Below are 13,672 nucleotides of genomic sequence, written 5' to 3' on the forward strand. Positions count from 1 at the left end.
AAACATTCAACAATTTCTTCAAGTAAATGCTTTGAGTGGTAGTCCTTCTTCCCCCAGTTTTATATACCGAACATGATTTCGTGTGCCTGATATATCCTGTGGTCAGATGTGGTCACCTGTTCTGGCTGTGTCCTCTCCCAGCCTCTTGTGCATCCCGTCCCTTTGCTGCTGGGGTGGTATGAGGAGCAGAAAAGGCCTTGGATTCTTGTAAGCATTGCTCACCAATAATGAAAACAAACTTCATTATCAACACTGTTTCCAGCACAAATCCAAAACATAGCCCCATAATATTTACTATGAAGAAAAATCAACTGTATCCATGACAAAACCACCACAGATCAATGAATAAAGACAAAAAATACCCAGAAAAGTACAGGCTCAAAAAGCTCAACTTAATACAGTTTCCAGAGCCAGCAGCAGGGGCAACACGCCGACTGTTTTTCAGTGCTGTAGAATGTGTGTGTTAAGTGAGAAATGCTGAAGCATGTCCCAATTGACATAGACATAATTGAGTCAACTGTTGTGTGTCTCCAAATCATCTTCAGCCTTCCATATGTAATCACCCTCTAAAGAAGTCAGATCATATGACAGTGCCCTTATGACAAAGGGAAAAAATGCCAGATCTTTTTATTGCCTTTCAGGAAGATGAGTATTCTGCAAACATACTATACCATAAAAGAAACTGATTATGATTTTGGCCCCTCTCCTTTTAATTTCTGATTATTTTTGTGACATCTGATAAGTAGAAGCAGGAAGTCTTTGTGCACCAGTGATTGTGAAAATCTAGATGCAAGCGGTTGCTTCCTGTGTGAGGGCCTCCTGCCACTACTCACTTCCTCAATTTGAGGCACTGTGATCTTTAACTTGTTCCTTGTGGTTACTCAGCCTGACGAGGCCAGGTCCTTTCTTCTGCACGCAGACAGCCGCTTCTGCTACCAAAAACCTTGGTAGCATTTCAGTTACCAAGTGTTACGCCGTAGCTGCCATTTTGTGTGTGCTGTCACAATCTACATGCCTCTAATTCATCATCCTTAAAAAAGGTATGTTTGCAGTAATGGTTTCTGGCATTTTCTGTCGAAAATCGTTTTGCACGTTTTTATGATATGCAAAAAGGAGTGCCGGCTTCTTATTTAAGCCATTTTCTGTGTTTGCTTTGAAAAGCTGCACCAGTTGTTAAGGAGATCATTTCCCTCCACCTGCATTTACTTTTTACACTACCTTTTTTTACATTTGTGTTGTCTAATTTACAATAGTCAAAAGCGCATATTTCTAATAATTAAAGGTTATTGTTACTTCTGAAAGGAAGTATAATGGTTAACTAAAAATTAGATTGAATTAGGCAAAACTATTTTGCATGCAAAACATTGTATCTTCAGCAACTGAAAAGATGTAGTGCACCTTTATATACTTTAAACTGTGTTTTACTTTAATCTTCTATGAATTACTTTTTCTATAAGATCGAAATATATGTTATATATATTTATATTTATTACATATTATTTCTTTATTTAGATGTAAAAATTGCTATACAGACCTATTTATATATCTATATATTAACATGCTATGATTTACCCACTGACAGTACAGTAAATGACCTTCAACCATATTATGCCAGTAATTAATAAAAAAAAATAGCAAATAAGGTTTACTGTTTACTCATCACTTTTGATCTCGCATTTTCAGCACTACACTGGGTGCAAACCAGAGATAGTGCTTAAACGAAAAGCCAGCAGAGTATTTTTTTTCCACTGACTGCCTTATAATTTGATGGACTTGCTGGAAATGTTAAGTTTTCTTTTTGGCTAAAAAGAGCAAAGACAGGGAAAGACTTTTCCCAGAGAAATTTTTGGTAATTTAGTCGATGCCTTAAATATACAGGCAGAGGAGTGTTTATGCATAAACCAATATAGTTTCCCTTTAAAAGAGGAACCTGAGGTAGAGGGTGGTACTTGGTTGGGTTCAAAGGTCTCTACTAAAATATTTGCAGGAGTATTTAGCAAAATCACATATGTGATTTTTTTCAGAAGTTTAAACTGGTTAGCAGCTCCTAGATGTTTCCAGCACATTTCTTCCAAATATGCTTAACTTTCTGCAAGATATTTCTGGATTTTTTTAATCTGAAAAACTTCCTCAAGTATATGTCCAGAACTAAAATGGTTCCAAAGCTTGCATTTACTAATTATTGTTTTTACCACATCTTCTTTTCTACTGGGGCTGATGCAGCATATTAAGTTCAGAGCCATTTTAGTTCAAAGTTACTGGAGCTTTGCCATTTTTGAGTCTCAATGTGTGTTTCATAAATTGAGAAATTTCTCATTGTCCCATTGAGCTAAAATCCCTGATGTTGTAGAGACAATGATGGTGTCACTGGAGTCACTTCATGCTCTGGTGAAATTCCAGTTGACTTCCATGAAAGCCTTGCATGAGCAGGCCTCAGCATTAATGAGGGAAGACTTGCTTATTTTGACACACAGGTTTTTACACTGGAGTATAAGGAGGATAGCTTAAGAACACATTGGATGAGACAATAGGCAGAATAACATGGAATATAAAGGCGTGTTGATACCAGGGACATTGGAAGCCTTCTTTTCCCCACAATGCATCAGCAGCACCACAGATGTATTTTTTGCTGGCAGCTTCAGAAGACAGCCTTGTGAAACATATCTGGGCTAATCAGTGCAATGCAATCCTTGGCCTTTACAGAAAGGAGGATTTATTAGCTGGTTTTTCTAGAATTCTTCCTCGCAGTAAATAAGTTATTCCAGTGCTATTATTCTAATGCTGCAACTAATTTTCTTCACTTTTACAGTGATGAGGTGTCACCAGCCTTTCTGGAACACACAGAAAATAAACTATATATTTTTCTAAAGCTGTAGTTTTTAGATCTACTTTTTACTTGTCAAGAAAATCAATGATAAAAGATTCTAGTCTCTGTACTTAACTGGACAAATATTGCATTTCCCAAAGACATACAGGGTATTTTTATTTGTTACACGACAAGTAAAATAATTTTCAGTTTTAATACATGAAGTTACATTTATTTGTATGTAGAACATCTCTAGGTGCCAAATCAAACTAGTTTCTGCCTCTGTTTTTGACACTAAACAGATAAAAAGCATGCATAAGTCATACAGCTTGTAGTTGTTTAACTTTTTTCTGAGTGGACCTTCTGTTTAAGAATGGCTAATTAAATATAATGAGATACAACTGCTGTCTATCAAGGTGCAATGCAGTGCACTGTAGAAATGGGAAATATCTATGGTTTGCAGTAATAACTTTAGTAGTTCCATGTAATCTTTTGCAAAAGCACTGTACAAACCCTTGAAAAGTACAATAAATTAAGAACTCCAATAATACAGAATCCAGAAATATTCAGAGATGAAAAATAGTAATTTTTTATGATTTTGAGTATATATTGTCCTCAATTTTGTTTGCAGTTGAAAGCACAGAGCATTTCTATTAGTGTTTTTCAGACACAGTGCCTCAAATGAGTGCATCTTCATGATGGCAGCAACTACAGCACTAACTGCAGTCCTTAGCTCTGTAACTTGGAGTAACTTCCAAGACTTGGTCTTGTTATTCCTAGTGTGTTTTGTCTGCTGTCTCCTGCCCATTGGCATTGCCTGTCACTGCTGTTTTGTTCATCTCCCTTATATCCTTGTTTCTAGATTAGAAGTTTAGATGTTTGTTTCTGATGTGTAATAAAGAATGGGAATTACAATAGGCAAATAAATAAGCCAAAATTACACTATCAAGAAGAACCTTCTGTTGCTAAAATAAATGCTTCTTTATTTCTCATTAGCCTTCATTTTATGATGCAGTAGACCCAGTAGATTTTGAAGGCTTCCTGATGACGCAGCTGAACAACTCGAACTTAGATCTAGCACAAGAACTTGGGGATTTTCCAGAAGATGATTTGGATGTTGTCTTTACACCCAAAGAGTGCAGGACTTTGCAACCCTCTATGCCAGAAGATGGGTAAGGAAAGTTTCTCTCCCTCCAAAATGCTGCAAAAATATTAAACTTAGTTTTGAATTGTTAAAAATGGTTTTGAAGATGTTGATCCAACATCACTCTGCCACCCATCCAACCAGTACACAGTTGAACTTCAAATGTTTGAACTTTGCCACTGGCTCTATTAGGCTTGTCTGCACACTTAAAATTATGCAAGTTTTTACACAACTTCCTTGGTAGCGGCAAGTGAGGTAGGCATCGACAGGAAGACGAGTAAAGAAGGACAGGAGGATGGTATGAAACATAATTTTTGTAGCTGCAATGCCAGAGATAAAAGTTTATTCTGATCATGTAACAACAACAGTATTGAGTTTTTTGGGTTTTTTGCTAGCTGTGTGTTACGTGGCATTGATCAGATCACTAAGAATCTCTTTCTCAGTACCTGTCTTGCATAAATGGGAGGAAATGGTTCATACTTCACAAGGTTTGGGAAGGGGAATAAGTGTTAATTTCCAGTGTAGAAGTCACATGTGATTTTAGGCTGATATTGAAGAAATAATTACCCTGTTTTAAACAGCTTATATAGGTAGCTTGTGGTGACACTGGTGCTCAATGGTCCTGCAAATATTTAAGCCGGTTTGAAAAACAGGCATGCTATGAACAAAAGCATTTTTCAGAATGAGAAAATTCATCGGGGAGTTCTCTGATGTGTTATTAGAAAGGCTATGCAATGTATACAAAATACACCTCAGGGACTGTTTCACTATAAATGGTACCTTTAGGTAGAACTCCAAAGACCTGTTGAGTTTTGCAAGGAATAATGGTGAGATAATATGAAGTCAGCACCATTTAGCCCCAAACTGCTACATCAGCAGAGATGGCTAACTATATAGTGTGTCTGGCATGGGGGCTGGCTCCTTACAGCGTATCCAGGAAATGAACAGCACAGACTATATTCAGTGCTGTGCTGAACTGCCATGCTGAGGGACAAATTGGCTTCATTTATGTTGTCTTTGCTCACAGGGTAGACCTGCATCCCTCCCTGTTCCTGCAAAAGTTGATACATGCTGCTCTAATTTTTACCAGCCAGCTGTTCAAACTAGAGCCCTATGTAACAGAAATATTTGTTCAGTGTTTTCTGCCCGACACACCAAATACAATGAGGCTAAGAGGGAAGCACAGCTTGTGCGATTTTTGCCAGCTGTAGACTAGTTGAGAATCCTCTCTCTAAGCAAGGTTTCAGTCAGCAAGATTCTTCTTGGCCCAGTGCTTTTCTCAAGAAGGAGAATAAAGACAGATGTAGAGATGAGATGCCATGCTAGGTTACCTGAGAACTCTTTGAATCACACAGCTTCTAATATTTTCACAACACATGATTTTCAATTGAAGTTATTTATAGAAAAGTCCCAATCTTTACAAGGTATTCTTGTTTTTTCTGTGGATTTGAGAGAGAATCGACGTGGGAGACAATGAATGGGATTTTTTGCTTGAAGTAACCTTTTATTTAAAAAATGGACAAAAATATTGAAATAATTATTCAACGTTTGAAATTACATCTAAAATAAAGCCATTTCTTACCTATTTCCACGCTTACTTCCCACCATGCCTGATGTTTAAAACAGCAGTTACTTATTTGTTTTTCCAGTAGAAGACCATGCAGGCTCATGCTGTAGAATCAGTTTTAAGCCTGATTTGCACCACAAAGTTATTATGTTATATATCATGTTCTATAAGGAGTCTGTGACAAAGCTCAAATAGTCAATACCAACAAATGTGCTTTCAGCAGATTTTTTTACAGCAGCTTGCCACTTAGCCATTCACATTGATATAATTGATATTGGTGTTTTTATAGAAAATCCTGATCAAGAGTGCCAGGATGTGTTAGGGACGAGAACACAGCAGGGGCATGAACCAAGGATGGGCCTGCAGGCAGTGCAGTCTTTGATCTTTCTGTGTGCAGAGAGCAGGAAACAGGTACCACCGACCAAACTGGGTTAATGTGCTGCCTGCCAGCAAACACACCTCCCACCTGATGCAGAGGCAGGAGCCACCAGAGGCAGGGGCACTCGACAGCCTGGCATCAGCCAAGGCTCTGTCCCACCGTGCACACACAAACCCAAAAAAGCTGTTAGCCAGCCTCGGTAACCAGCTGCAAATCTCTCAGGAGTTCTATGTGGAGAGTGCTAAAAATCATCATACCTTTCACTTGTTCCTGTATTGAATGTGTATCCTACCTACTCTTTTACTCACTTGGATTGGAGAATGCTACAAATTATTTTGGAACAGGTCATTAAAAATTTTAAGAATGGGCACAGGGGAATTATGCCATAGCATCATGATGTGAAGTTCATGGGACATTGGCTGAAAGACCTGTAGTTCCAAATAGTATCCAGGCTATCAAGGAGCACTGACAACCCCCTTCATTAAAGGAGACTTATTTGAAAAAGAGAAAATGAAATTATAAGGTATTCTTAGAACTTAAAGTTTTATTATCCTATCTGATTAGAAGCTTTTTAAGCTTCAAGTTCTAAACTTTAAGTTCTAAAGGGGGTCCCTTTTTAAGATTTTCTTTGTTTCTGTGAGAAGAGAAAATTGCACATACATAAAAACTCGGTATTTGCAAGAATCCAGGAGCTGAGGCCTCTAAAAAATATTTCTATATCTTGAGACTTGTTATCAAGTTTTGAAAATCACTAGGTTGGTTATGTTGTGTAATTTATTTAATTTTACTGTATTTTATAGCAATGTCACTCTTATATTTATAAATAGATAGTGTAGGAAGTGGTTACCTCTTCTCTGTTAAATGTATGCTTGTATGTTTATCAGCACAGTACCAAAAACCTGCATAAGGGAATTCATGCAGTACAGAGGATTTTTTTTTTTTGAACCCCAAACAATAGTTTAGCAGTAAAATAAATACACAGGAGAGGACTAACAGAGAAGCCTTTATCTGACTAGCATGTTTAGATAAATTTGTTTGTCCTGAAAGTATGACTTAGGAGCTGAAATATGTTGCTTTTTCCACAGGGTTGAACTGGACTCACACGTCAAAGACTGTGTTCAGACTTACATCCGTGAGTGGCTGATTGTGAATCGAAAGTAAGCAAGATAAAACTAAATAAAATAAAAAGTACATTTCATCTTACTTATCAGAGAGGAGATGCTTGCTCTTACAAGTAATCCTAAATTACTATGATTTTAGTCAGTGATTGAAGATAAGAACTGACTTTTCAGTAGTATAAATAACCATATTGTTTTGTTTGAGATGGTGTGCATTGCCAAATACTGTAGCATCTGCTTCTTAATTCAGGCTGTAAATGGATGAGAAGTTGATGGGAAGAAATTCACATCAACCCTCTGTAGTGATGACTTCTCTTAGTCAGGAAAACTAATACTGTTTGATCCCACTAAAAGGAAAGATAACAGGTATAAAGATTATATTTGCATGCTTTTAACCTATTCATGCCCTGAAAATTCAATATGATTTGATTTCCAAATGTGTCTGAAAACTCAAGGATTATGGCCTTTCCCAGCAGTGACTGAGTGTCTTCATAGGATTATCCGTGTTATACCCAAATTTACTATTTTATATCAGTAAATGATTTCTGCACTTGAGCTCAGTGTAATTCAACACAGAGAGCTGGGCTTGTAGTCATTATAAGTGCTTCATTTCCTTTAGTCTAATTCATTCTATTTTAATTTTATTTTATTTTATTCTGTCCTATACTGTTTCATATGTAAAATGTGAAGGGGACTCTCAGCCAGTGCTCTCTGTTGCAGGATGTCTGTTCCCAGACTCTTAGGGGAGTCTGTGGGATGTCTTGCCTCCTTCCCCATCACCTCATGCTGTTCTTCAGAAAGAGGTTTTTGGAACCCTCTTTTGTCCATAGCACTTCCTCTCCATCCACTCCTGCACTCATGCCCAGCTCTTGAAAAGCAGAAAGAGCAGCAGGTGGTGGAGTGCTGACCCATTTGCTGCAATTTTGTTGTGCCTCTTCATTCGCCCTTGTTACTCTCTGTTTTTCTGATTTACATCAACAGCCAGTGCCTTATGGGTTTACAGTGGTGATTGCAGAGGAATTTGCACAGTTTAACTGTGCAGCTTGTGCTCCTCAGTGGTGCAGCTGCTGGGGCTTATTAAGAGACTTCCTCCAGGGGTGCTGATGAAACTGATTGAATTCTCAGAACTGCTCTGCAGTGAGTCACTAAAAGTAGGCTAGTGGGTTTTGTTGGCTCTCCTCCCTCACCACTCAGAGCAGAGGCACTAGCTCTTTCACACAGTGCTGTTCTGTATGCTGTAAAGAGCCAGTGTGCAGCTTTGTTTGAGCACAGGAGAAGGGAGTAAGCAGTAAAGTAGGTGAAGTGAAAAATAGAACATGGCTATTTTTGCATTTCTGTGTGCTGGTAGAAGTGTGAATGGAGCCATAGAAACATACATATGTGGAAAGTTTTGCTGAGTGTTTTACTGTTTCATTGATTCGGGTGAGGTAAATTTGCATTCAAAATCTTTATTGAGCAGTTGACTCTGTGGTAAACATGATGGTGGACTCTGCCAGAGAGCTGAGCTTTGGTAGATTTGGCTAACAATGCAAGCAAATTATTAAAAATTGCAAAGAACAAACCACTACCAAATATGCTGCAGTGTCACATAATCCAGTGATAGACTGATATTGGGAATCTCATGTTATGCTTGGACAGTTTTTTTTTTCTTTTAAAAAAAGTGTGAGCAGAAGAAAAGATGTCAAGAGAAAAATGAGAAAAAAGTAATTGTTTCCATTGTTTTGAGGAAGGCTGGAAAAACTGTAGCTGCCTACTTGAGAGATGTTATAGAAGAGGTTGCTAAATACATTGTCTGGTGAGCTATGGGTGAGACAAGTGTGTGACTTTGATCCAGTCATGAATGCGAAGGTTCAGAACAGGAGATTGAGGAGTCTGCAGTGGGTGGCATGAGCAGAGGTTATTCTCAGGCCCCAGGGTAGAGAGGTATGTGGCAGAAAAGCTGAGCACAGCTGGAGTCCATGTGGCCTTGCAGGAGGCTGAATGGGTAGCTTGTTCCTGTGCCTATTTCTCCTTTCAGTTGTCCTTTGGGTTTTTTCCTCATCTCATTTTCTTAATTCAGTGTGTGCCCATTAAATTGACATGTGTATTAAAACCATGGTTTGCCACTTGGTGAGCTTTAATTGCTATAATGCTTTTCAAAATAAATAAGTGGTATAAATAAATATTCCGGGAGTAGTTACGGGGAAAGGCATCTTTAGGGTAGTTTTCACACCACAGGGAAAATGTGAACTCAGGTACATAAATTTCCTCCATTAATCATTTGTTTGCCACCAGAGGCAGTGAAAAAAAAATCTATACAACAAGATTCTTACACATCTTAAAGTCATGCAGAATTTCTGCCTTCCATTCTGGATAATTACAGTGGTTCGAAAACAAGGTCATATCCAAGGAGAGCTGGGATTGTCTTTTTATGACCAGTTTTCATTGCAGTGAACTGGCAAACGATTAAAATGCAAACAATTAAAATTAAAACACATCAGAGCATATAATTCAGTTACTCCCAAAATGTAATAAAAAGGTGTCTCCCTGATCAATAATTGCTTATTGTGTCTTCTTTATGAAAGTATTCAGATGCTCAGTCATTTCTTTGGAAGTATCACAGAAAGGAAAATGAATGAAGCAGGATGTTGTAAATAAGGAGATTGATTACATAAAAGACCATCACAGGATTTAGCAAATTGCATACTAAAGTGAAAGAAACAGAGCTCTGGATGCATCTAACACCTTTTTTTCAGGGTACCTGCTGGTTTTTTTTCAAGCTGCCTCAAAAAAAAGTAACTTGAAATTTGAGAAGAATTTTTCAAGGCTGCCAACCTGAAGGGTTACATTGGCGCACAGAAATAGCCCTCTTCAAAACCAGGCGTTTTTCTAGAAGCTGTAGATTGTTGCATGGAAATAGCTTGGGATACTAGTTAGGTCCAGGATAAGAGCAGCAAAAGATTTGATGTATATAATTGAAGAGGCCAGCCAAGAGATAAGTGATCCTGATCCGTGTTCTTAAGGTCACTGAAATAATCACCATGTCTGATGAGGAGATCAGACCAGATTTTGTACCTAGGTCAGGTTTTCCTGCTGTCTCAGACCTATACTCTGTAGAAAAATTATCTGAATTATCTTTTTTTCCTTTTAAACTGTTCTTAATATACATTATAGAGTCACAATGGTACATAAAAACATGTTAAAGTTGTGAAAGTTGTCAGGTTTTACATAAAAACTGTGCTACACTGCTTTATGCAGAACAATCTTTTCAGTTTTTAAATAATTTTTAATTTGTCTTTTCTGTTTTATTTTCCCTTAACACCTCCTCATGTTATCCTGACCTTCTTGGGCTTCTCCATAAAAGAAATCAAGGGAATTCAGATACTTGTAGCCTGAAAAACAAGGGATCCCGAAAAGATTTTCACAAAACGCTTCAGAAACAAACATTTGAATCAGAAACATTGGATTCTGGCGATGCAACTTTTCAGGTACATTTTCTTCACTTTGGAAAAGTAATCAAATACAGCAGCTTCACTCAAAAGAAGCATGTGGTGTAACCTCCTCCTGAGTGTTGTGTACACTTTTGGTCACTGCCGAATAAGAGAGACAGAAAGCTATGGGAGAGCATCCAAAGGATGGACACAAAGCCGGTGAAGGGCCTTGTTGTGGAGCCGTATGAAAAGGGTCTGAGGTCGTTTGGTCTGTTCAGCCTGAAGAAGAGGACACTGAGGGGACACCTCATTGCAGTTCACCTTTTCCTTGCAAGGGGAAGAGGGGCAGGTACTGATCACTCTGTGGTGACCAGTGACAGGACACACAGGAATGGCCTGAAGTTGTGCCAGGGGAGGTTTAGGCTGGATATCAGGAAAAGGTTCTTCACTCAGAGAGTAACTGAGCACTGGAACAGCTCCCCAGGGAAGCGGCCACAGCACCAAGCCTGACAGAGTTCAAGAAGCGTTTGGTCAATGGTCTCAGGCACATGGTGTGATTCTTGGGGATGGTCCTGTGCATGGCCAGGAGCTGGACTCTGATCCTAGTGGATCCCTTCCAACTCAGCATATTCTGTGATTCTGTGATCTGTGATGGCATCAAGCAGAGCACCATGCTGGCCATTAGGCTTCATGGCAGAGGAGGCATTAAAATCCCCTCTGCCAGCTCACCAAGAGCCATTCTGTGACACCCTGATGCCCAAGCCACACCTTGCCATTTTCCTGTTTTCCAGCAGGTGGGACCCCAGCACGTTCCTGCTGTCCCGGAGGAGGCCTCGAGGACGAGCGCGGCCTGCTCGGACCCCGAGCTGCGCAGCCTGCAGCCGGACCCGCGGCTGGAGCACCTGCTGCGGCACGCCAGCGCCGAGGAGTTCGAGCGGCTGAACGAGGAGGCGCGCCGCACCAACAGGCACGCCGAGCTCCTCGCCCTCTACCCCGCCGTGGATGAGGTGAGCCGGAGCCCGGCTGCCCTGCTCCTCTCTCCCAGCTGGCTGTCCCAGCGTGCCCGAGGTTAAAGCCGCACCACAGCAGATAAACACTACACTGCTCTCAGAGTGGCCCAAGCTATATGATGGTGATACGGCTATGTCAGGGTGTCGGCTTTCATAGCAGCTTGTACTTGGGGTCCACAGCTGTAAATATTTGGTGTAAATGCCATTTAGTGGTCAGGGATGCAAATATTCAGAAATAATAAATCTGTTTCCTTTTATCTCTGGGGACATTAACTGCCCACTGAGGGGGGAAGATGCTAGTCTGTAGCAGTGGCTTAGCTACTGTCATGTAAGTGTTTTATGCAAGTGTGTAAATTTACAGTTGTTTTAATTGAGTATGACTGTTTAATGATAGGAAGATGTAGTGGAGATACGACCAGTGCCAGATCGCCCAAAGGAACATCTGGGCAACAGGATTTTGCTGAAGCTCCACACTCTGAAGTAAGTAAACCTTCACAAGCACTGCTCACTATTTCTGAGTTCACAACAGTGTGCAGCGCACACCTTGTTGCACCACCGAAGCTGTCCCCTACAACAGCATTCACTGCTCAAGTGTTCTTTCTTAGTGTAGCAGAGAATTTTTTCTATATCCATCTTTGCAGAAGTCTTTAACATGCCAGGATGAAAAAGTGTTGGGAGTGAACCCAGATTATGTACTTAAAAAAAAAAAAAAAAATGGTGATTGCTGTCCTGGACTTCCGTTGTGGCTTAACCCCAACCACCATCCAAGCCCCACACAACCACTCGCTCATTCCTCATTCCTCCATCATCAGAACAGTAAATCTAGAGAACTCATGGTTTGAGACACAGACATTTTAATAGGGAAAGCAAGTGGCACAAAGACAAGCAAAGGAAAACAAGGAATTAACTCACAGGTTCCCAATGGCAGGCAGGTGTTCATCCATCTCCAGGAGGGCAAGTCCACATGTAATATTACTTGGGAAGACAAACACCATCAGTCCAGATTTCCCCCCCTTGCTCCTTTTACCCCCTATTTGTATTCTGGGCATGGTGCCACATGATCTGGAATATCCCTTTGGTTATTTGGGGTCACCTGTCCTACCTTTGTCTTCTCCCAGTCTCCCACACACCCTAGTCTCCTCTCCAGCTGGAGGAGTACCAAAAGCAGAAAAGGCCTTAGTTTTCGGCAAGCCCTGCTCAGTAACAGCAGAAACATCTTTATATTATTAACCCTGTGTTCAGCACAAATCCAGAACCCTAGCCTAACTCTGAAGAAAATCAATTCTCCCCCAGCTAAAGCCAGCACAACTTAATAAACAGGGAAAAAAAAAAGCATGCTCTTTTTTATTATGCACCGCCATATGACTGCAGTGTCAATCAGTGTCTTGTGTGTCTTTCCCTAACAGGTTTGATATAGAGATAGAACCTTTGTTTGCGTGCATAGCTCTCTATGACATAAAGGAAAGAAAAAAGGTAAATGTATATATAATATTTTTGTTCACTTGGCCTGGGTTTTTATCTTCAGAGTAGTAACCTAGGAAAAATTAACACAAAACGTGCTACTTTTTTACACACGCAGTCTGATCCAGGATTCTTGCTATTTAGTAAGTCACATGCTTGCAATTGCTTATTTTATAGTTGTAGTTACAACTTTTGACTTGTTTTAAAATAAAGTTTTAGGCATTTTTGCTTTACAACATATTTTAACCCCTTTTTTCTTTTCAAGATCTCAGAAAATTTTCATTGTGACCTCAATTCTGATTCATTAAGAGGATTCTTGCGTTCTCATACACCCTGCATTGACTTGTCTACTCAGGCAAGATCAGCAATATTTTCTGTCACTTATCCCTCACCAGATATATATCTGGTAATAAAGGTATGTTAGAGTACTACTTTGATACCATTCTGCCTATTCCTGTTGTCTGAGCTCATGGAACTGACAAACATGGCTTTTGTCTAGATGAGATGAATTATGACAGTTTTTAATACTACTGTGTGAGCAGGTGTCCAGTGGTATATCTCATTTCAAGCTACAAAGTTATATTATTATCCCATGTGCCAGTTCTACTAAGTACGTAGAATTTCCTATCTCTGCATAAGGGAAATCAAAAATATAGTGAAATAAGGCAGTTCCAAAAATTTTATTCACATTCTGTGGAGGTTTTTTGGCATTGGTTTAGTGAACTTTGCATAATTTTATTTGCTTAATTCTGAGTTAGCCTGAACCACTTCATTTGG

The 13,672-nt window shown here is 39.5% G+C and overlaps 1 protein-coding gene across 5 annotated transcripts in view; it reads left to right on the plus strand.

Moving 5' to 3' along the window:
- The window catches only part of DOCK8 (dedicator of cytokinesis 8), an 88,117-nt gene that overhangs the window by 17,830 nt on the left and 56,615 nt on the right, over positions 1 to 13,672 (plus strand). For 2 of the 5 annotated variants that reach the window (XM_063180017.1, XM_063180020.1), the window contains exons 3-9: positions 3,803 to 3,978; positions 6,982 to 7,053; positions 10,358 to 10,481; positions 11,216 to 11,431; positions 11,829 to 11,914; positions 12,841 to 12,907; positions 13,161 to 13,310. In XM_063180017.1, coding sequence (XP_063036087.1) covers positions 3,803 to 3,978; positions 6,982 to 7,053; positions 10,358 to 10,481; positions 11,216 to 11,431; positions 11,829 to 11,914; positions 12,841 to 12,907; positions 13,161 to 13,310 — 891 coding nt within the window. Of the gene's footprint in view, positions 1 to 941; positions 1,041 to 3,802; positions 3,979 to 6,981; positions 7,054 to 10,357; positions 10,482 to 11,215; positions 11,432 to 11,828; positions 11,915 to 12,840; positions 12,908 to 13,160; positions 13,311 to 13,672 lie in introns of those variants that run through there. The other 3 variants (XM_063180022.1, XM_063180021.1, XM_063180018.1) reach the window with 3 other exon arrangements.

The sequence above is a fragment of the Melospiza melodia genome, chromosome Z (genome assembly GCF_035770615.1).
Source record: "Melospiza melodia melodia isolate bMelMel2 chromosome Z, bMelMel2.pri, whole genome shotgun sequence".
NCBI classification, from domain to species: Eukaryota; Metazoa; Chordata; class Aves; order Passeriformes; family Passerellidae; genus Melospiza; species Melospiza melodia.